The sequence below is a fragment of the Malaclemys terrapin genome, chromosome 1, assembly GCF_027887155.1.
Source record: "Malaclemys terrapin pileata isolate rMalTer1 chromosome 1, rMalTer1.hap1, whole genome shotgun sequence".
NCBI lineage: Eukaryota > Metazoa > Chordata > Testudines > Emydidae > Malaclemys > Malaclemys terrapin.
In genome coordinates this window covers 193,251,691-193,275,923 of record NC_071505.1, presented here as the reverse complement: position 1 = coordinate 193,275,923, position 24,233 = coordinate 193,251,691, and the positions used below count along the sequence as shown (strand labels likewise).

Sequence of the window (24,233 nt, the reverse complement as noted above, 5' to 3'; positions counted from 1 at the left end):
ACTTGATGTTCAAAATTTGAGGTGTGTTCATTAGTATTGATTGGTTGGTCACAAGTGACATGGTGGCACAGGGGCTTTGAATCTCTCGCAGCGGGAGGGATAGCAGAGCATGCTAGGCAGCAATAGCAGGGAAACCAGATTAGAGAATTTTAGAAAATCATGAATGTTTTTCTTTGTGGGCCACACAAGTCTGGCCTGAGGCATCTTTCCTAGAAGAATTAAGCTACTGTCACATTTACTGGCTGAGTGCAAACTTTCAATTTACTTTTTGTTCATCACATTGCAACAACAGAATTGTGCAATGGCTATCCTTTCTTCCTGTTTCCGTGCTTTAAAAAACTCCAGTTAATTGTATCACTGTAGTTTGGACAGTAAGTAAATATGTTCCTAATTGGAATGCACTCATTTTGCGGTTATGAGATACGTGAAGAGGTTCTACTTTTACCGTATGCAACATGTGTTTAGTGTTTGGAAATACAGGGACATGAATGGCTCCCCATGGAGCTAAAATTTGTACATTATGGTTTTGACCAGAAAAATGTGCACTTTTAAGGGAGTCTAGTAAATGTATCATCCCATCACCTTTTTTTAGCTGCAGGTCCCACACACAACCACTGAAGGCCACCACAGATGTGTTTTTTTTAAGTCGGGAAAGAGTGTACAAGTTTTATCTAAGCATATAATATAGCCACATGCATGACATAAAATGGAAGGCCAACATTGTCTATATGCACCTATAGCTTCTGTTATTTCTGTGTCTCTTTCTCACCACTGAAAAGTTTGTCTTTCTTTGAAGATAGTTGTATGCGTTGAAACAGGCTCATCTGAGGTTGGAATATTTTTTTCATGCCCCTGAAGACTCCACCTACTTTTGGTTTAAATCGGACCAGCTCTGGGTACATAGTTAATAGCAATGGATGTAAATGCTCATTGTGCAAGTCGCTTAGCATTTGAATAGAAAGAAAGAAAGAAAGAAAAGTCTAGGTGGTCAAAGGGTGGCAGTTTTGAGTTATTAAGAATGATTTGGATTAGCCCCAGTCTCTGTAGGTGACTAGGTTCCAAACACAGATATTTCACATCTGTTTCTTATTCGCAGTCACTAACAAAGAAGCACAATATGTACACACTCACAATTTTAGATGTATGTCTGATCCTTTAAGGAACTGAGCTAGCTATTAAAAAAAGTACAGCCGGACCTTGTATTCAAATTTACAGATTAGGCAAAAGCCCAGAGGTGAAAGGTCATTTAAAGCAGTTGAAAGCATTTCTAGGGATTTCCTGATTGCGGAGGGAAAAAAAGAGTCCTGCAGTTCTACGAAGTGTGCCATAAAAGCCAAAGTAATATGTGAGACAGTTTAATGGGTTCTATTCTTGATGAAAATCTTGAAACAGCTTCACTAATATGGTATCGAAATCCAATATGCCAGCCATATTATCTGTGTGAAATGGCTTATTATCTAGGGATGAAAAGACCTGAAGGGCAGTGCTCAATATTAAAATATTCAAACTGTGTTATATATTTGAGTTAAAAACATCTAACTTAATTAATTAATTATTTAAAAAATATTTGCGGAAAAATGACAAAAATCATTACCTTTGACCTCACTATTATTTTTTCTTCTTGCACAAAATTAGCTTTTTTGATTTGTGGTATGATTGTCACATATAACAGCATTAAATTAACATCTAACATAATACTAATAGCTTTCACTTCTATAGTGTCTTTTAACCAAGGATCTGAAAACACTTAATAAATATTAATCCTCACAGCACTCCTTTGAAATAGGGAGGTATAATTGTCATCATTTTACAGATGGGGAAATTGAGGCAGAAGAGGAATCAGAGGAAGGCTAAGGATAGGTCTACACTGCACACTAAGACAGGGATCTGACTCAGGTTTGAGCCCAGGCCCCTCCTTCTGTCCACATATAAATCAGTCTGACTCAGGTGAGCAAGCACTCAGGAACTAGATCCTAGGAGCCCAAATCCCCCTGTCAGTCCAAGCCCTGTCACTTTGCAGTGTGGATGCAGGTCAAGCCACGGACCCATGACAGAAGTCTACATAGTGCAGGATGGATGCATTAGCGCAGCTATGCACAATGCAGTGTGGATGCTCAAGTGCAGGCTTAGAAACACTGAGTCCACAAGCCCAGGACCCAGAGACATGTGTTTACAATGCAGTGTAGACATACCCTTAGTGACTTATGCCGGATCACAAAGGACGTCTATGGCAAAGCTGGGAGGGAAATAAGGTCCAATTATTACATTGATAGCTTGGGACTTGGGAGTCCCTCTTCAATTCTCTTCTCCTCTGACCTTGGGCAAGTTGCTTAGTCCCTTTGTGCTTCAGTTCTCCATCTGTAAAACTGAGATAATAGAAATTCCCTATATCACTGGAGCATAGTGGAGATAATAATAGGTGTTGTACAAGTAGCTAAGGTACTCAGAGCTGGGGATATACTCAGGACTCCCACACCTGTGTTATTTTTCATGAGAGAGAGAGAGAGCTGGCCTGTAAGCTGGTTGAGAGTGGGTGAGTGTAAGGAGGAAGACAGTAAGACAGGGTGCGGTTCTCATATTAGCATTTTATATATATATTGATATGAAACTGTAACTGAGAAGCCTCCTTGAAAGAGTGGATTTTAAGAAAGGATTCAAAGGAGGAGAGGGCAGAGGTATGGCAGATAAGGTGAGGATGGCAGTTCCTTGTATGCGGTTAGCATGAATGAAGACATATGGGCATAGGAGAAGGATGTGAAGGGAGCAGTCAGCTAAGCAAGTCGGGATGAGTGAAGACAGTTTAGAGGGGGCAAGAGAGGAGGCAAGGACAGAAAGGTAGAAAGGAGCAAATGTGTGACTAGCATTGAAGGCAAAAACAAGGAACTTGAATATGATTCTTTGATGGGAAGAAATCTGCTTCTGGTAGAACAGTCTCTTTTGTGTAATCCTCGATGTTAGGTAGAGAGACTTCCTATAATTGTGTAGCAAACAATGCAAGTAGCCTGATGAGACAAACCAAAGCATTTCTTTTAGAGGGGCACTGAGCACCATCTAGTGACAATTACTGTAACAAAGAAAAGCACTAGCCAGCACTCGTATCTAGCTCACATTCAGTTCAGGGTAATCTAATCGAAACAAACAAGTAGTGCACCCTACTTAAGGCATGCATTGCATGCAGTCCCAATTCCACACTGCATGTTTCTTTTTATAAGGATATCATTTGGTATTAAAAACAAAATCTCTGTGTTTGGGGAGAAGATGTCAAAAGGAGATTGACGAGTTCTTTCTCTCTCTCTGCTATTCAAAATCTGATAATGCAGTAAATTATAAATGTGAAGCTTTTTATGGAAAATGTAATCATAGAGCTACATTGGATCTGAAGTTGCATGGATCCAGTGGCTGGAAACACCTGCATGGGGCTATGGCGGGACAGCAGCTACCATTTTAGACTATAGATCGAAGTAGCAGACATGGAAGGTTTGTCCTGTAGTTTGGCTCTGGTTTGTGAAGGTGGATTATTTTCTGATGCACCCCCACTTAATTCCCTGCTTAAAGCCCATTTATGTGAGCTTTATTTGTGTGAGGGGATGAATTTAATCTCCTGTGAACAGATTTACTGTTTTTTTTTTTTTTTGTTTGTTTTTTTGTTTTTGAGTCAGTGGAAAACAGTGAGTTAGAAAGAGGATGTCCTGATGGAGAGTTTGGTGAAAACTTGATAAGAGTACATTTTTCCCTCACACACTGTGTAGGTTTAGCTTGGCCAAACTGTATGAAAAGCTCAGAGCTATGTTTAATCAGAATACTGTGCTTTTTTAAATAACAAAAACTCTACAAAATATTATTTGAGAAAGCGGCACTACTGCATGTTGCTGTGATGGAATGACCAGATGTGTCATGCATTGGATCAAAAAAATCCTTCTGTTCATAAAAATCTACATATAAAAAATAATGCCATGAAAACTGTTTTTATTCCTTTCTACTTATTTTGTATGCAGTTTGGTGCTACTTCAAATATATTTCTTACATATAATACCTGTTACTTTTGGTGGGAAAAATGCTTTGCTTTTTACATCCAGATAATTTTGCTTGATATATTCCAATAGGTTGCAGTCGTCACCAGCTGAGTTATTGCCCTTTTTGGACTGAGCCAAGTCATCCATAAGTGTTTTGAGAGAACATTACTTGAAAATATTTATATTTAAAGGCATACTGCCAACTTTAAAAAAACATATGCTGTAAGCAAATAAATGAATTTACTTATGATACTAACACCTTAAAATATTGAAAAGGAAAGAATTTTAAGAATGTAATTTGCCTACCACTATTTATATACTTTGTTTACTTTTAATATTTCTGACAGTTTGGACAATGAAAATCGATGAGGTCGGTCACTTTTGTTTATAGAGTTTAACTTTAAGACAATTGACAGCATGTGGGGGGAATTGCTTTGCCCTTACAAAGCTTCAGTGAAGTCACTGAGGCTCTGCCCAGGCATATCATTAATCAACATTCAGTAAATTGCACGATTGGGGCCTTAATTTCTTGGATCCTTATCCATTGCCAACTGAAGTCAATGACAAAGTTCCTGTTAACTTCAGTGGTGTTATTTCAGGACCTTTGTGATTGACTTGATTTCAAACACTGCACAGGAATGATTATATGTTTTAAAACAACTGTTTAAATTACTTTATTTTTTTTTTAAATTGTGGAATCATTTCTGCTAGTCAGGTTTTATAAAATTTTGCTTTTACAAAATTTAAATTTTGGATGAAATTTAACTTCGGAATGTCCTTTCATTTAACTTGGAATTGAAACCAAAATTTGAAGTAACCATAAGTTACTTGACAAGTTTCAGAGTAGCAGCCGTGTTAGTCTGTATCCGCAAAAAGAACAGGAGTACTTGTGGCACCTTAGAGACTAACAAATTTATTAGAGCATAAGCTTTCGTGGACTACAGCCCACTTCTTCGGTATGCATCCGAAGAAGTGGGCTGTAGTCCACGAAAGTTTATGCTCTAATAAATTTGTTAGTCTCTAAGGTGCCACAAGTACTCCTGTTCTTTTTTCATAAGTTACTTAGCATCATGCCCAGGTGCAATAGATTGACTGGTAGAAAAGACTTTGCTACTTTTGATGCTTTGAAACTACCCATATCAAGACTGACTTTTATTTATATTAGGGCTGTCAAGTGATTAAAAAAATTAATCGTGATTAAACGTGCAGTTAAAAAAATTAATCGTGTGATTAATCGCGCTGTTAAACAGTAATAGAATACCATTTATTTAAATATTTTTGGATATTTTCTACATTTTCAAATATATTGATTTCAATTGCAACACAGAATACAAAGTGTACAGTGCTCACTTTATATTTATTTTTTATTACAAATATTTGCACTGTACAAAACAAAAGAAATAGTATTTTTCAGTTCACCTAATACAAGTACTGTAGTGCAGTGCTTCTCAAAGTCGGGCCGCCGCTTGTGCAGGGAAAGCCCCTGGCAGTCCGGGCCAGTTTGTTTACCTGATGCCTCGGCAGGTTCGGCTGATCACTGCTCTCACTGGCTGTGGTTTGCCGCTCCAGGCCAATGGGGGCTGCAGGAAGTGGCGCGGGCCGAGGGACGTGCTGGCCGCCCTTCCCGCAGTCCTCATTGGCCTGGAGCGGCGAACCGTGGCCAGTGGGAGCAGCGATCGGCTGAACCTGCTGACGCGGCAGGTAAACAAACCGGCCTGGACTGCCAGGGGCTTTCCCTGCACAAGCGGCAGACCAGCTTTGAGAAGCACTGCTGTAGTTCATGAAAGTTGAACCTACAAATGTAGAATTATATAAAAAAAAAAACTGCATTCAAAAATAAAACAATGTAAAACTTTAAAGCTTATAAGTCCACTCAGCCCTACTTCAGCCAATAGCTCAGACAAACAAGTTTTGTTACAATTTGAAGGAGATAATGCTGCCCGCTTCTTGTTTACAGTGTCACCTAAAGAGCAGACCGACTCATGTTCGTTTTCATCATATGTGTCAGTATTTATTTCCTTTTTTGGTGGTAGGGTTCTGTAATTTCCACATCTGAGTGTTGCTCTTTTAAGGCTTCTGAAAGACTGCTCCACACCTTGTCCCTCTCAGATTTTGGATGGCACTTCAGATTCTGAAACGTTGGGTCGAGTGTGGTAGCTAATTTTAGAAATCTCACTTTGGTACCTTCTTTGCATTTTGTCAAAATTGCAGTGAAAGTGTTCTTAAAACGAACATGTGCTGGGTCAACATCTGAGATTGCTATAACATGAAATATATGGTAGAATGTGGATAAAATAGAACAGAAGACATACAAATCTCCCCCAAGGAATTAAGTCACAAATTTTATTAACGCATTATTAACGCATCAGCATGTCCTCTGGAATGGTGACTGAAGCATGAAGGGGCATACGAATGTTTAGCATATCTGGCACGTAAATACCTTGCAACACCAGCTACAAAAGTACCATGCGAACACCTGTTCTCACTTTCAGGTGATATTGTAAATAAAAAGCAGGTAGCAGTATCTCCCGTAAATGTAAACAAACTTGTTTGTCTTAGGGATTGGCTGAATAAGGAGTAGGACTAGAGCCTACAAGTCCACGCAAAGTTTTACATTGTTTTGTTTTTGAGTGCAGTTATGTAACAAAAAAAAATCTACATTTGTAAGTTACACTTCCAAAATAAAAAGATTGCACTGCAGTACTTGTATGAGGTGAATTGAAAAATACTGTTTCTTTTATCATTTTTACAGTGCAAATATTTGTAATAAAAATAATATAAAGTGAACACTGTACACTTTGTATTGTGTGTTGTAATAGAAATCAATACATTTGAAAATGTAGAAAAACATCCAAAATATTTAATAAATTTCAATTGGTATTCTGTTGTTTAACAGTGCAATTAATCGCGATTAACGTTTTAAACCGCGATTAATTATATATAAATAAATCCTTAAATTAGCTGATTCTTTTGATTAGGGGATTCTTTACTCAGTTCTGATATTTGACTCCAGTATGGAGATTTGTGAGCACTTAAAACCCCACCTTATATCAATCAGCATTCATGCAAATCATGTATCACCTTGTGTAAACTTTAGTCCTTTGACACACCAAGCTACAGAATCATTACATAGAGTCTATATTTTTCATGATGAAATATGTCTCAGCTGTCTGACTGAATTCTTAGATAAGCATCATTCACAGAGCAGATGCCTATCATTCTCAAAAGATATTAATTAGAGCTGAGTCAAGAATGGGAATTCCATTTTGTGGAGGATTTTGAGATTTCAAATTTTTGTTTTAGTTTTGATTTGGAATGAAACCCAACATTTCAAAGTTCTCCATGAAAGAAATGTCTGAAAACAATTAATTTTGGATCAATTAAAATATTTTGTATTGACAATGTAAATGTTTCATCTCCAGTTTGACTTTTTTATATATAACACAAATTTCCAAAAATTTCTACACAAAAAGTTTTTGTTTGTTTGTTTTTGAAAAAATGCATTCTGAAAATGTCAAAACAGGAAGTTTTGACATTGACAGACCTTCCTCCCCTCCCTTTTTTCTCTGTAACAAAACTTTGATGCTATTGACATGATTTCACAAAGCATTTCTATTTCAACATAATTGCATTTTCTGATGGAAAACTATTCCACAGAAGTTTTTCCAACCAGATCTAGTATTAATGTTCAAGAAGCTGATGCTGTATTATTTACATAGGCAAAGCACCCCAGGAAGTCAATGGAAATTTTGCCTGTGTAAAAAGCATGATATCAGGCCATAAGTAGTATCGTTCAGCTTGAAAATTTTATGTAGCATTTCATATTGCACCCAAAGGATGTACATTAAGGAATATCTTCTATCTTAATGAATATTGTTATGAAATAGGGAATCACCTGAATGTATAGTCTAATACAGGGCTTCTCAAATTGGGGGTCGGGACAACCTTAGGAGGTCATGAGGTTATTACATGGAGTCACGAGGTTATTACATTGGGGGTCACGAGCTGTCAGCCTCCACCTGAAACCCCGCTTTGCATCCAGCATTCATAATGGTATTAAATATATAAAAAAGTGTTTTTAATTTATAAGGGAGAAGCGGGTCACACTCAGAGGCTTGCTGTGTAAAAAGGGTCACCAGTACAAAAGTTTGAGAACTACTGGTCTAATACATTTCATAAAACACAGGGCCACAGCCAGGACTTACAGGGCCTGGGACAAGATGTTCTGTGAGAGTGGGATTTAATAAGCTTGGGGGCATAGGTTAGGTTGACGGTAGAGTTTGGAGACATCTAAAAGTGGAAATGCAAAACTGACATGTAAAGGTATATCCAGAAATTAACAGCGCCTTAAAAATGGTGCTATCTATGGGGGCATCACTCACACTCCCTGTTAAACAGCTGAACAGTGAGTGTGAGAGGAAAGTGTGCTGTGGTATTACTGCCTCCCTGAAGAGGGCAAAAAGAGCTCATATCAGGCCTCCTAGTCAGGCTGGGCCCAGGACAACATTCCTGGTTAAACTCCCTGACAGCAGCCTTAACAAGACAAATTGCAGATCTATTTAAAACATATGTGTCATCTCATGTTAAAATATATATTTCCCACATTGTAACACTCTCCTATTCCTAACATAGAATCCAAGGTCTGAAACAATCCTACCTATAGCATGAAAACCAGTCAGTTTAGGATAGGGTTGCCAGTTATGGCTGTACGTATCCCTGGAGTTTTCATCACACCACATACTCTTTAATTAAAGATTAATCTTTAGTTCCTGGAGACTCCAGGACAATCCTGGAGGGTTGGCAACCCTAGTTTAGGAATGTTTTAACTGTACACTTTATTCAGCTGGTTGGATGTGTTTTAAAAAATATGTGCAGTCCATGTTATGAGACATGGAGGACAAGAAACATTTTTCTCTTTTGGAAATTTCTTTCCCCATTTTGGTCTCAGTCTTGCACGTAACTTTGCATGGTTAAATCCCTGGGTCTGTGTAAAGCTCCACTAGCTTTACCAGTGTCTGAAGTAACTTGCAAGGTCAGAGCCTTTGTCAAGTCAGGTCTCTGAGTCCCCTCTAATAAACAAGAAGTTTAAGTTTAGAAAAGACCACAGCACTGCTCACTCCCTATGATCCTGACTCAGCTAAGCATTTAAGCAAATGCTTATGTCTATCCCTATTCAGGAAAGCACTTACGTATTTCATTGAGGTCAAGGGTCTTAGGCATGTTCTTAAAGTTAGGCACATGCTTAAGTGCTTTGCTGCGCTGGGGTTTATAGCTGCAGGTTTCAATGTGAATGAAAACTTCAAAAGAAAAACGCCGAGACAAGCCAGGGAGACAGGGTTTAGAGAGAAATCTGAAGTGGGAATGTTTGCTGGTCCTAGCAGTCTTTCCCCATCTAGCACTTTCTTATGTCTTTATTTTATTCATTGTCAAAAGCTGCCATTTTTAAAATCTTTGAACCATTATTGAAAATGATAAATAATATATAATGTAACATAACTTTCTTTCTATTTAATCATAACAATTTCAGAAAAGATATAAAATAAAACAGAAACAATATAAACATTTTTATTATATGGGTTGTGATTTGATAGGCCAATATTTTCCTGCCTGTTCAATACAGTGCCCAACCCTGCAATCAAATCCACGCAGGCAGATCCCTGTGCCAGTGGGGAGCCCTAATGCAGTTAAAGGTTCTGCATAGGCTCAGGGCTCTGCCTGTGCTTATTAGCTTGTAAGATAGATAGTAAATTCTCTGGTGAAGGTTTCAATTTGAAAAATTCTTAGCACACTATGAATTCTATAACAAATGTTACATAATAGTAGAACTTGGTAAGATCTAATCTCTCATCTGTTGTGCACTGAAATCAACTGAAATCAACAGGAGGTTTGGGTGAATGAAGATTGTAGGCTGGAGAGGGATTAGTACCGCCGCATGCTTTTAAATGGTTGTGTGGGAACTTCTTCAGACTCTACACATGTTGGAGAGCTGGAACTGATATTTCAAGCTACATAATATTTTTGAGCACAAACATAAACTAAGTTATGAAGTTAATTAGAGTGGAAGTCACCCAGTGCAAGTATTGTGCAATGCTTTGAAAATTTCGACAAAAAGGTTGTAATCTTTTGGATGTCTTGCTCATTGTTTGGAGATGAAAAGGGAGGAAATCAACATCCCCCTGAAGTACAATTACTGTAAATTGCTTTCTTTTCTTACTGTTCATAACGAAAATGGGAAAGTAACCACAATTTACCTACTCTGCACAGGCGCAATAATTAAATGAAATTGACATAGATTGTGAAAAGATATCGTGCAGTACAGTTGGACTATATATAAATTACCATAGTCAGACAGTAAATTATCTTATCACAATACTAACTCTGAACTATTCTGATGTTACGAGTAGACATGCTGCACTAACATTAAATCACCCCCTCATTCTTTTTGTCACATCTACCAGCCTATTGACATCACCTGTCTACAGTGCAGCTTTCTTGCAGGTTGCTTTGAAGCAAAATATAATGTCTAGCAGAGGAGAAGTCTGTGAGTGAGTAATCAAAGCCAGGTAGGAAATGCTGGAAGGAATATGGGGCTCAGTATGAATCCCTTAGAGCGAAAGATGGAATCATAACTAAAGCTATGGGCAGAACTTATCCCCGTGCTTGTGCAGGGCCCAAATCAGGGAGGGAGGGTAATGAAGGCTTGTTCAGCCTCGAACTCTTGTTAGGGCAGCCCGGAGGCTCTTCAGACATTAGTTGGGATACAGGGCCACCCTGACAACACTCCCTCCTACTCCCTGAACACATGCCATCTTCCCTCGAACAAATCCTGCACCATGAATTGGCCCCTATTTTTTTACTTCTCTAGTGCTGCTTGTGAAAAATGTCCACTAAATGCCAAGGGGGGCAGTACTAAGCAAATGGTCATCAGTTACAGTGAAGCTTTACTTTCCCTTTGTTTCATAAATGGGAGGGTCGTGGGGCCTTGAGAGAGGATGGGCTCGTAGGCACTGGCTGTTTGGTTTTCTACTGTTTGATATTTGTGTGCATCCACCAAGAAGCTTCCAATCTACTTTCCTGCTACCACTTTATTATTATTATTATTTATTTGTTAATTGGGCTAGCACCTAGAGGCCCCAAGCAGACCTCTGTGCCCCATTGTGTGAGGCACTATATGCTCAGATGGCAAAAAGACTGTGTACAGTTATTGTTATCCTGTGGGGCCCTGATCCTGCAATGCCGATTGCAAGATTGAGGCCACTCTTAGCTAACATCCTAACAGTGGGAATGTTTCTTGTTTCATCACATTTTTGGTACGAACTTAAAATAGCTGTTTGGGAAATCTATTCATCCTTTAAAGTATGCCTTATGGGGTAAATTCTGCTCCCACCACTCAGCCTGGGCAACCAGGCTCTGCACTGGAGAGGTCTGAGATGTCTAGGGGAAGAGGAATCCTGTCCCCAGCCCATGGAGCAGCTGTGAGGCTGCAGTAGCTCACATGGCCTCTTTGCTCACCTTCCACAAGGGTAATGACTGTGGATTAGTGTGGTCACAGAGCCACCAGCCTGCCCCTGTAACACATGCAGTCAACCCTACAGAGCTGTGTTCCATAGCGCATAATTGGTAGAGACTGCCTGCCATATCTTTGAGAATCCTGTTCCTCTTTGCACACCAGTTCTGCTGCTTGCCCTGTATCTGCTACAATGCCTGCAACATTGGGGCAGAGCATATTTTCCCTTGTGTGAAAGGTGAAATCTGTTTCCTAGTTACACTACAGCCCCCAATGTCATTAACGAAGGGAAAACTGGCAAAATGATAGTCCCGAAAACAATTTCAGCTTTTACTTAAAAAAACCCCACCACATTTCCATACTTCAGTATTGTCATCCCAAGCATTCAGAAAGAATGAGTCAGGACTCCAAAACACCATGAGATTGGCTTAAAAAAATAATGAGTTTTAAAAGTAATCTGTGTTGGGTGCTTATTATTTTTCCTTCTGGTTTTTGAGCCTTTATGAGTCATGTTTATAGCTTGTCTCCTAAACCATGGAAGCCCGAAGTTTATTTTTTGTTGGGGTTTTTGTTGTTTCATTTTTTATTTTATGAAAGCTGAGATTTTCACATCATCTCTTGCCTCCAGGAGCTGGGGCTTTAACAAAAACATCAAACGTTTTGAGACGTACAATAAAAACACAAGAGCGGGGAACACTGAATTTGAGTGTTTGTGTGCATGCTTTTTAACTTTGTCCATACTGTATATAACCTTTTCATCCTCCCCAAGACCATTAAAAAAATAAAATTGCCAGCAGTTCAGCACTCAACCCTTTGGGGGCAGGGATTATCTTTTTTCCCATGTTTGTAGAGCACCTAGCACAAAGGGGTTCTGGGCCATCCTACGCATTATGATAATATAAAGAATAATAATGAATAACAAAGCAGCATCATATACACACTCAGTTGAGAGGGGGGATAAATTATGGGCTCCAGTTCATTTGCTTTATAGCTAAAAATAACAGTATAATAGATCAGACAAGATATAAACTGTCAATACCTCAAGTAACTAGGCCTGAGATTAATGCACATATTCAGACATGGGGTAAATAGATTAGACTTCTCTGATGTCAATGGAGTTGTACACCAAGTCTGACTTTGGCCCTGAATCGGTAAATCCCCAGGGGATAGCCTATATGAAACCCTGTCGAATTTGGCCCATTTCATCTGACATCTGCATCCTGCTTCAGAGTGGCATGTCACACTTACTGCACATCAGATCACACCTGCCTAAGCTGTCATAGGCAATTGACTTTTTTTTGTTTAAAAAAAAAAAATCTGGTAGCCGCATATCATCAAGAAAAACAACATTGTTTTTAGGACCTCTTATCTCTTCGCTCCCAAATATCCTGTTTCTTCGAGCTGCAGTAGCCAGGACCAATAGAAACCTCTTCCTGCCATTGGCTGACTTCATTTCCCAGAGTTAGCACAATCTCATCCGCTCTAAACAACTTCATCAAAACTTCTTTCTGGTCAGAGCGAAGCAATAATTATTATTAACAATTATTAGCGATCAATAATCTTAATCACATTATGGCAAGCACTATTAAGGTAAGAAAGGGGTACATTTTTATTGGACGTTTTTTCAATAATATGTTCTTTGGTTTCCTTTATCAACACAGATAAGTTAGAACTGGGCAACACCCCCACTGCCACAATAGAGGACAACAAGATTTCCTTTGTACTGCCTAGTAAATTTCCTTTTTCCTACTCCAACCATCCGCAAGGCTTAAAAACTTCTAACTCGGAAAAAAAATTGGGTTTTTTAAATTCACTGTTCAGTGCTGTGGATTGCATATGCAAAGCCCTTTTATGAGAGCTTCGAATTTTCTTGTAGGTATCATTTCTGACAACTTGGATGTGTATCTGGATTGCCGTAAGGGGATAGGTTGTTCACTGAAAGAAAGAAAAAAGGGTTCCTCAGAATGCTGAACCTTTGGATACTTTTAAATGCTTCCCCTATTGACAGGGACACAAACATTTGCACATGGAAATGAAGAGACATCAGCTCTTGTTTTGAGTAATGCAGATGTTACAGATTTATTTTTGTGGAAACTCTATACTGATATTCAGGATTTTTCTTAAATGTTGTTTTAACGGTGGTGGCATTCTGCTTGGTGTGTGCTTTTTGTCTTTATTTTTTGGACAATAAAAATCTGTCATTGATTCATAACTAACTTTTATGAGTAAGCATTATTTTAACAGCTGTTTAAAAGACTGCTTTGCTGAGTTTTGCAGGTTTCTTTGCTCAGATAGCTGAATAAATCTATCTAATTTTTGCTGTACTATGTTGCAATACATAGCAGTTACAGATATAGCAATAGCTATGATTAATTGCAGAAGAAAGCTAACTGTAACTGAATGCCTGGTGATAATGAAACCAGTTTTATGTGAAGTACAAAACTACACGTACAATAAGGACTCTGCATCAGTTGGGGGGGTTTTCAGATACAGGACCGAGATATTTAATCACTTTGAGGTATTACATATTTTTATACTTTTCCAATTATGATGGAGATATAGTAAATGATATAGGACAGCAGCAATGGCAGGCCACTAAATAATTGAAGCTGATGTTTGATTTCTGAATAACTTCTGCTTTGTTGTTTGAATTTGTCAGGTGTTTGATGCTGTTTTTGTTAAAAAAATTTGTAATATGAAAATCTTGCCTGAGAATTATTTGAATTGTGTGCATGTGTGTGTATGTCTGTATATATTTATAAAGCAGTCTGTTCTTATCCTTTTGTAATGAGGGATGCTTTCAAGAGTCTACCTACAGAGATCAAAATATGAATCTACTTTGCATTGTGGGCCAATACATGTCATATGCTGAGTGCTCCCTGCAACAGCTGGGCTCCTATTGATTTCAGTGGCAATTTACGGGCACTCAGCACCTGGCAGAAGACATTCAGCACTTTACAGGATCAGGCTCTATATGAAAATTTTGAGGTTCCTAGAGTCAGCATGTTTGCTGCTAAGAGAAAGTGCTGTGTATTAATTTAGTAATGATGAGCTGACATTTCTTTTAAGCAGGACCGTCCTCCTGATGTGAGTGGGAAATTTTGCTTAAAAACTGAAGGCACAATATGCCTAGATGCAGTATAAGGTTTTTTGGTTTTTTATATTTCTATATTTTTCTTTAGTATATTTATAGTGGGTCAATGTTAACAACTATTATAACACTATTATGTTGTTGTTATATTACTGCCTTCCAGCACAGTGATAAGAGCAACTAGCTGCATTTTACATGGCAGTTCCTTAAATCGAAGTGTCAGTAGAGATAGCAAAGGTTTCCTAAGTGAAATAATAATTAGATTTTGCCACCTCATTTTGGGCCAAATCCTACAGTGGAGTTTTGCCTGATTAAGGCCTGAAGGACTTTGGCCCTACTTTGCTGGAAAGTCCTTAGTTTTGATGCCAGGATTTAATTTATGTCCATCCACAATGTAAATTAACTGGGGCGAAATTATAAAAGTTTTAGACTCTAAACTAAGAAAATATATTTAACATGAAGATCATTTCCAGTCCCAAGAGGTTCAATTCCTGTTCTAGATAGAGTAAATGAAGCAAGTATTTGACTGAGAGAGTGATCAGAAATAAACATTTCTGTCTATAGGCTTAAAATGTAAAAAGCAACTGTATAATTTCTCACTTTTTTTTTTGCCATTTCAGAATAGCAAGCTAGCTCCTCAGCTGCTGTAAATCAGTGTACCTCCATTGATGGACTCCATTGATTTACACCAGTTGAGGATCTGGGCCAAAGATTGTAAGCCTTCTAAATAGTCCAACTTGGATCTATGCATTTGTCTTTTAGTCACTTCTGTGGGAGCCTTACACATTCATCAAAGGTGAGAGTTTGGCTCAGAATATTTGTTTTTATTTATAACTGAGTAGAAATTATTATTGATTTATACACACAGAGAGATGGACTTTCAGTATAATTCATTGATTCACTGTTCTTTAAAATGCCTAAGGGCCCAATCCTGCAAACACTTAACACTCTCTTAACTTTAAGCACAGGAGTAGCCCAATTGACTTTATTGGGACTAGTTGGTATATTTAAAGTTAACTATGTATGTGAGTGTTTCCAGGATCAAGGGCCTATGTCACGAATGTGATATCTCTGTCATCCTGTAAATAAGCGAATAGGTGGATGCGCTCATGAATTCTAACTATCTACTATCTCATAATAACTGTCCCCCGATTATATGGAAAGCAGAATGTCCTGGGATGAGCTGTCAAACTAATTGGCAAAACTCAATAGATTCATAAGCTTTTTTGCTAGCAATCCTGGACTTTTGAATAAATTATTCAATTTATACTTTAGGAATAACCGTACAGAATCAAACCAGTTGTCCATAGAGTTCAGTATGTTGTCTCCACCAGTGGTCAATATCAGCTGCTTTAGAGGAAAGTGCAAGAAACCCTATGGTGGAAAAATGTAGAATAATCTGCCTTCAGAGAAAGTTTCTTCCTAACTCCCATAATTTAGTAGTTGGTTTAAACCTGAAGCATGAGTGGTTATATATCTAATTTGTTTATTTATGTTACCCATCTAACTTATTATTCTCATTATTCATATAAATGGCTAAATCTTTTTTGGAATCTGAAGGATAAAATGCTCCTTCAGGCAGAAGTCCTCCTGACAATTGGGATATCAAATACTAAGAAGCAATGTTTTCTTCCAGCGCAAATTGTAATCTGAAGATGTGTGCAGTGTATGCAGAACACTATGTAAAGAAAATGAGGGCTAGAAAATAAATACAGTACCATTGATTGTAGGCTTCTATTTTTCTTTCTTAGAATGACATGAAAAAATAATCCAATCTCCCCTTGTGGTTGATATTAACATACTTATCTTGAATTTCTTTTTTTTCTATCACCTTTCAGTGATGGAAGGAATGTCAAATGCAAAAATGTCTATTTTCAACTGGAATTTGAATTCCACATCCTACAGCAGGCCCCACTTCTTTTGTTCTCTTTGCCTGCCAGTGCAATTACAGTTATTTTTAATAAGAAAAAGCTATTGAGTAATTAATAATCGACATTTTATAATGGCTTATCAATTACACATGTGGACAGTTCTCTTAACCTAATCTACCTCTAAATATATATGCATTCTCCTTTTTATGACTAGTTTCCTTTCCGTGGTTGACTTGGAAGCTATTGTCTATGAGATAAAGTGTCTACATATTTGATACAGGAATTTGGAATACTTGAGGTTGCCAGGGCTGGTGTTACAAATTCTGTAGGTCTCCACGGACCATTGGTGTGCTGATTAAATCAATATATACTGTACAAGAACCTTTCATCAGAAATCTTAGACTTCAACTCTAAGCTACTCTATATAGCACTGTTGCTCCCCTCCCCACCTTTGAAAGGCAAAATACTTATTTCAAATATTTTTGAAACCAAGCAAAACTGAAGGCAGTTTCAAACTCTGCTGACGTCTTGTGGAAAGCTTTGAGAAATAATCTTCTTAGAGATAGGTGTGATTACTTTTCCACAAACATCATTTGTGCAGTATTGTGTATTTCTGTTAGTTGCATGAAAACAAAATATTAAAAGTTCATCGGTGTTTGTTGCTTGTTCCTCATTTGGATTCAGTCCAACAAAGCACTCAAGCATGTGCTGGACTATAAGCAAGTAAATAGCCCCATTGACTTCCATGAAACTACTCATCTGCATAAAGTTAAGCACACAGCTAAATGCTTTGCTGAATCAGGGCCTTAAAGCTTTTTGGCCTGATACTGTACTCCTTAATTCAGACAAAACTGTCATTGATTTAAATTGGAGTGTCGTTCAAATGAGGACTGCAGGATCAGGCCCCCATTTCTTTCCAGGACAAACAATTATAGTGCCACAAACATAAAGTTATGACATCAAGTAGAAGTAGATTAAATCTTGTAAAATAAACAAAACAAAACAAAACAAAAAAGGACCAAATTCAGCCCTGTTGTAACTCCACTTGATTTATGCCTGCCTTGCGTCAATCCTGACTTTGATCCAAAGATACAGTTTCCATATAAATGACTCTTTAAGTAAAGAAGAAGAGATGAAAAATACCTAATGGATTTTTTGTTTGGTTTGCTTTTAACAGAAGCTAAGCTATCTCTAAACAGCATGTTTTTGAAAAAGTTCCATGAGACTTCAACAGGCCTTTGAAGCGGTAATGTTGGTAGAATTAAACATTCTGAACACATTGGAGATCTCCTGCTGAGAAATGCAGAGGCATTTTAAAGAAATGTTAAGGCAAAACAAAAATGTTTATTTTTGAAGTGGCAATTCATAATCCAATAAGAATATTCATACCATTCATTTAAAAATGATTACTCCATATAATTTAGCTTCTAAAGCAGCATAGCAGGTTTCTTTAGGAAATCAGTTAAATGGAAAAAATTGGCTTATGTCACTTATAGTATAATTTTTCGCAAGATAAAATTAAATAATGGGGCACGCTGGGTCTCATCCAAAGCCTATTGAAGTCGGTGGGACTTTTTCCAATAGCCTTTGGATCAGCCCCATAATCAGCTAATTAAAAAGTAGCTTCTTTTGCTGGATGGTGATAGAATAGGGTGAGTGATACCTGCAGTTATTTCGACTGTTAGCATTGAAAAGGTACATGCTAATGGCCTGAGCAAATTGCCACATACTCTGCTTACTTTACTGTTGTTTATTTCTAAATTATTTGTTGCTCTCTGAGTGTGCTCATCACTGTGCAGAACAGAGAAGTGGCCATGAGACTTGCCCTAAGGAGTTTACATGTACAGTTGCTGAATCTTATATCTAAGTGTGGGATATGTGTGTATGGGGTCAGGACCTAGTCGGCAGCATTGTGAATAAGCTGTTTTCAGATTGGATAAATGTTTCACCCCCGCTTTATTTTTTAGCAATTAAGGGAGTTGTACAGTCCCATAGTAATACCCATCAGGGTTTTGGGGAAATAGAGGCTGCAGGATATTTGGTGAGATTTGTCTTGGAAATCAATAGTAAGAGGAAGTTCCCAACACACAAGGGGCAGACTCTTCATGCTGCTTTCCATGTTTTCTCTCTCCCCCAGCATGCAGGCTCCCTTGAGAACAGTGCTGACAGTTTTTGTTATGTGGATACCAATCCCATTAGGAACAGAAATGAGAACAATAACTTATTTCACCTAGATCATGATATAGATATTGGTAATGATTTTCAATCTGCTCGCCTGTACTTAGTTTGAACTAGTGACCTAGAGGTGAAAGACACTGTGGAAATGATCATCCTACAAGTCTCACTTCTCTCACTAGTAAAATAATGGAACAAATATTAACATAAAAACAACATAATTAAACATCTAAACATTACAAGAACCCTGGGCACTAAGCAGTGTGTAAAGAATGCATTGTGCCAGGCAATTAAATTGTTTTTTAAATAGAGTTTGAAAATCAGTGGCTGGAGAGAATGCAGTAGATATAATGGGTCAAGTTCATCCAGGGCATTACTTCACTGATTGGAACGGCGACCTTTGACTGGTGTAAATTGGTGTAGCTCCATTGGTTTTGATGGAACTATGCCAATTTACACCAGCTAAAAAAATGATTTATTAAGAGCAGAATGTACATAGTTTGATTGAGAGAGATGATAAATTACAAGTATTTGGAGTGTGTAAATTCCAAGGAAGGGGAATGATTATTTAAGATGGTATCACCTAAAAATGCGGCCATAAAGGACTTTACAAACGTCAGAGAGAGAATGAGAGAGTCAGCCACAGAGCTGTGATGAGAACCCAAGAGTCCTCTGATTCCAGTCCTCTTCCCTAATCATTAGTGCACTCCCACTCGAAAAAGGAAATTTCTCACTTTAATCACCATTTGCAATTTTGTTGAGAGGGAACAGATGATGGCATTTGAGCGCTATTTTGAAGTTTATGATTAAATATAGTGATATCACATAAGATTTTTTTAAAGCCTTGTTCTTTAGAGCTGAAAAACATCTTTTTTTAGACTATATGTTTATTACCTTGATAAACATTAAAATGCTGTCACAGCAATTACCTTGATGATAAAAGGTCTGTAGACAGATACTTCCTGTGTTCATTTCCGACCCTGATAACTTGCCAAATCAGGGAGTACCAATACAGGAAATGCTTTCAATAGGAACTTCCTATCTGCTAATATCTAATTCATTAAAAGGAACTAACCACTAAGTGTTCAATATAATGGGAATTCTCTGCTATCACTGTTTCAATTTAAACCACAGTGCACCAGATTTGTTTACATAAAGACCAGGGATCGGCAGTTACTGCATTCAACTACAAATTCTGTCTTATCACATTGGTGGCCCTGTATATTAAATTATGTTTGTAAAGTACTTTGGGAGTCTTTGAGATTCCCCCCCCCCCCCACACACACCCCATGTGCTGTGGTAGTAGTAACACGAAGACTGGGTTTTATTCCGTTTCATAACCTCATGGGTTAGAGATCTTGAATCTTTAAAAACATGTGGACAAAGTTATGAAAGTATACTGTAGGGAACAATCTTTCATTGGCGGCAAGATGAGCTAGAAGAGTCTTTTCCTTCCTTGATGTCTACAAATCTGTGTACTCATTTCTTACATGAACATCTATTCTCATGGGTTCTGTATTAACCAAAGTCTCTTCCCTGCCCATGTGGAAATGGGAAGGGACCAGCCAAATGGAATGCCCTCTGTAGAGCAGGGGATCTGTGCATTGGGCTGGGTGGTTTGGTGGCAGGCCAGGTAGACTGAATGAGGAACTGAGGAGACTTGGCAGGGATACTCTCTATCTTCCCTATTTATGTGTTCTGCCACCCAGTTAACACCTCTCACCAGAGCTAACACTGGCATGTCCAATATGTAGTTTAGGGCATGTTCCAGATAGGTTACTGAGTCATAGATGGCGCTTGTAATCTACTATCCAAGGTACACTCATTTGAACTAACTGAAATGGAAATTTTGCCTTATTGGGCAGACAAATTAGGCAATGACTGATGTGCAAGTCTGGACTTTAGGTATGGAAAAGAGAAACATGGATCAAAGGGAAGAGAAACAAAGGCATAAAAACTCAAATGGCAATAGTAATATTTAGGTAAGTAGTTTCAGATACATGAATAGAAAGGACAAATCTTTTAGAAACCCGGAATGCTATCCAAGCCATATTGAAGTCAATGGGAATTTGGCCATGGATTTCAAGAGGCCAAGGATTTCACACCAGTTGTTCAGGGCCTTGGGATTTAGAACCTGCTTCCTGTCTTTGGACCAGATTCTGATAATTGTTCAGCCAGTAACTCCTTGACTTCCAAGGAATCACTCCAGTTTACTGCCAGTATAACTGAGATCAATATTTTAGCCTTTGCCCACAGGGTTGAGCACTGCTATGCCACTGAGCTTGTTCTATATCATACACATTGTGGCTTTGTCTTTGAAAAATAGACTCAAGTTCTGTTACCCCTAAACTGCTACCACAATGATGGATATCATTTTCAGAAGGACAGTTATTTAAACTGATATTACTTTTTAAAAGACTCTGGCATTTTAACTGCGGCTCTTAGAGTTAGACTTATAGACACTTTCAAACATAACCTGTGCTCCAACCAATCTGTTGGTATTATCTGGCAGAAGAAGGCAGTTGTGTACTGAGCAGTCTTCACAGTTACATTAACCTCAAACCTGCTAACTTCTGGAGCATACCTAAACTCCACCAGTCTGCAGGGCAAAAAACTAGGTTGTTTCTAAACGTGGGCCTTGAGGAGCACAATGGTGGTATAATGACACAATCCGTCCTGCCAGGATTGTTAAACTAAAAGGGATTTAACATAAGCAGACTGAACTAACTCTTGTCAACTTGCAAAGATTGTTGTTGTTGTTGTTAATCTTTGACATACTCACACCAACTTCGCTGATAACTTACATGTAGGATATTCCCTTGGTACAATAGCTACTGGAAGTGGTCAGAAAGATTTCTTCTTGCTAACCAGATCAGCCACCTAAGGCAAAGGCCAAAGATACAGTTCACAGCATATCCAAAAGCCCACTGCCATTTCATAATTTTTTTTGAGATTTAGCATCAGTGCACTGTTGCACATATAGTTTTCATGGAATGAAAAATCTGATTATTTAGTCTACACAAAGAAAGAAAGAAAGAAAGAAAGAAAAGGGGATCCTGTGCCTTTAATGCTGTTTATAACGGTTGGACAGAGCTTGTCAGGTGAAGGTTAATTGCTCTCCAGTTAAAGCAGTTCTCTGCACAGATGGGTTATCAGGGCTGAACACTCGTTACAAGATTAATCTCATTTCCGACAAGACTTCCTTTTCCTTCAACTGATTTTTGCTCAGCCATTGGACCTGTCATCAGCCGTTAAAAGAAGGGTGGATTACCTCTGGGATATTAATGCTTGTGTGCAGCAAAACAATACAAAATGTGTGTCGTATCGGCAGGGAACATCTTTAGGAGACAGCACATTTTAGTGCCTTACGAAGGTCGAGATTCATAAACAACTGAAACAATCAGGAGTATTTGAATTGATGCTCTTAATGAACACAAACGCAAGCTGATTCATCCAGAGCCCCTTTTTGAATGTCAGGCCTTTTCTAAATGTATGATTTTTTTAAGTTCCCAAACTGTATCTCTTTGTTGACATTTCAAATGAACAATTTGATATTTCTGAGATGTGTATTGTTTGTGGTGTGCTACAGTACTCTATAAAGATTACTTCAAAATAAGCTTAATCAGACCCTTTTCTTTAAGAAAATAAATGAGAAGCTTGAGTGGTTCAATCAATATTTGTTTAAGCAAGAGGCAGTGTGGCACGGTGGTGAGAGTACGGAACTCAAAATCAGAAATTCTGGGAATCTATTTCTGACTCTGCCAACTGAACTCATTGAATCAGATTTTCCATTCCTTTATGCTGGGGTAAATTAGAATTAAATCCATTGAAGTGAAAGGGGCTACAGTGGTGTAAAATGGATGTGAGAGGAGAATCAGGCTCATAATGTGGCCTTGGACACGTAACCAAATCTCCATTTTACCCAGCATTGTAATAGTGTGGAAAACTCAGCGAGGTTCTGAGCAGCTAGACAGAGTGAGTGAGTTCACAGGAGGCACAAGTCTAAACACAGAACTCTCTCTGGAGTTTGGGTTTATTTCAGGAGTTCTGATATAACCAAAATAACACAACTTGGCAAAGTCTCTGGTTACCAAGTTTCTTCCTTGCAGATTTACAATCAGTAAATTCCAAAACAAAAAACAAATATTCAAACCAACAAACTGGGTAGTTCTTATGTTTCCTCAGAGCTTCCTGTCCTGGCTTCTGATCAGCAAAATCCCTGTCCATTTAAGGTGCTGAGTCTTTCCATTGACTACAATGGGCTTTGAATCAGGCTCATAGTCCACTAGGTCATTCAAGGCTGTAGATACAGCTAAAAAGAGAGCTCTGAGGAGGGTCTAAGGAGGGAAACTTGTGAGTGCGTGGGCATTATAGTTCTGATCCAGCAAAACACTTAAGCACATGCTTAATTTAAAGCATGTTAGTGGTCCTCTTGACGCCTAAAGTTAACCACACATTTTCATGATTTGCTGTTTTAAAGCCTATGGAATTTAAGCAAGATGTTTTGATCCCTATATATTTTTATTGAACTAACAAGACAAAACACTACGTGTACCCTTTTAAGTACACTGGTGTCTGTAATGTGTATGAAAAAGATAGTGGAATGTTAGCTAGTACAGGTGGTTGCAGATCATATGTACATGGTGAGATATGAAAATAGTGTTGTCTTAGAACTGGAGTGGGAATATGGGAGTGGGAGGGTTTGGTCATTGATCTGTGGGCAGGTCTACACTATCACTTAAATCAATCTAATTTATGTCACTCAGGGTGGTAAAAAAAGACACCCCCTTGAGCGACACAAGTTACAGTGACCTAAGCGCTGTCCACATCTGTGCTATGTCAGCGGGAGATGCTCTCCTGCCAACATAGCTTCTGCCGCTTGCAGAGGTGGAGTAATTATGCCAACGGGAGAGCACTCTTCTGTCAGAATAGAGTGTCTTCACCAGATGCGCTACAGCAGCGCAGCTGTGCCGATGTAGCACTTCTAGTGTAAACCTGCCCTGTGTCTGGTAGGTAAGAAGCAAGATGATGTACTCTAAATGGCTCATTCCTAGAAGGTAAGGCTCCTGTGCAGTGAGATTGTAGTTCACACGGTATTATTAGAGCTTGTCAGAAATGTTCTTTTCCCTTAAAGTTAAAACAAAATCAGAATTTTCGCCACAAAAATTTCCATTTTGTTGAAAAGCCATTTTTCATCCAAAGAAGGTTTGATTATTGGTTTTAACCAGCTGCAATGATTAGGCAAAGCATGGGCTATTAAAGTGGGAGCATGTGGCTCATACAGAAATTGATAAAAGGGTACAAAGTGTGGTTGTATAGGTTTCTCTGGTATCAATATGGATTTAAGTTTATTTGTGGAATCTTAACCATGTATTTCCAGAGTTTCAAGCATTTGGGATTTTTTTTCACAATTTAATCTTAATTTAGAATCTCTAGGCTTTCAAGCATTTATTTTTTATAACTACAAGGCTGAAATTAAATATGGGCCTGAGTTTAACTCTGCAGAACCTTAGATCCAGGTCCAAATTTTACAGGTTGGGGCCATCTCTGGTTCTATTAAAGTAAGAAAAGTGGCT

General features: G+C 38.2%; 1 protein-coding gene across 5 annotated transcripts in view; it reads left to right on the top strand.

Annotated features, from left to right (window-relative positions):
• Positions 1-24,233, top strand: part of ERG (ETS transcription factor ERG) — a 219,452-nt gene that overhangs the window by 120,159 nt on the left and 75,060 nt on the right. Inside the window, exon 1 of one of the 5 annotated variants that reach the window (XM_054049148.1) lies at positions 12,992-13,110. The exons of 3 other annotated variants lie outside the window; for them this stretch is intronic. In XM_054049148.1, the coding sequence (XP_053905123.1) occupies positions 13,093-13,110 (18 nt within the window). In that variant the 5' untranslated portion in view covers positions 12,992-13,092. Of the gene's footprint in view, positions 1-12,991; positions 13,111-13,315; positions 14,039-24,233 lie in introns of those variants that run through there. One more of the 5 variants, XM_054049161.1, reaches the window with a different exon arrangement.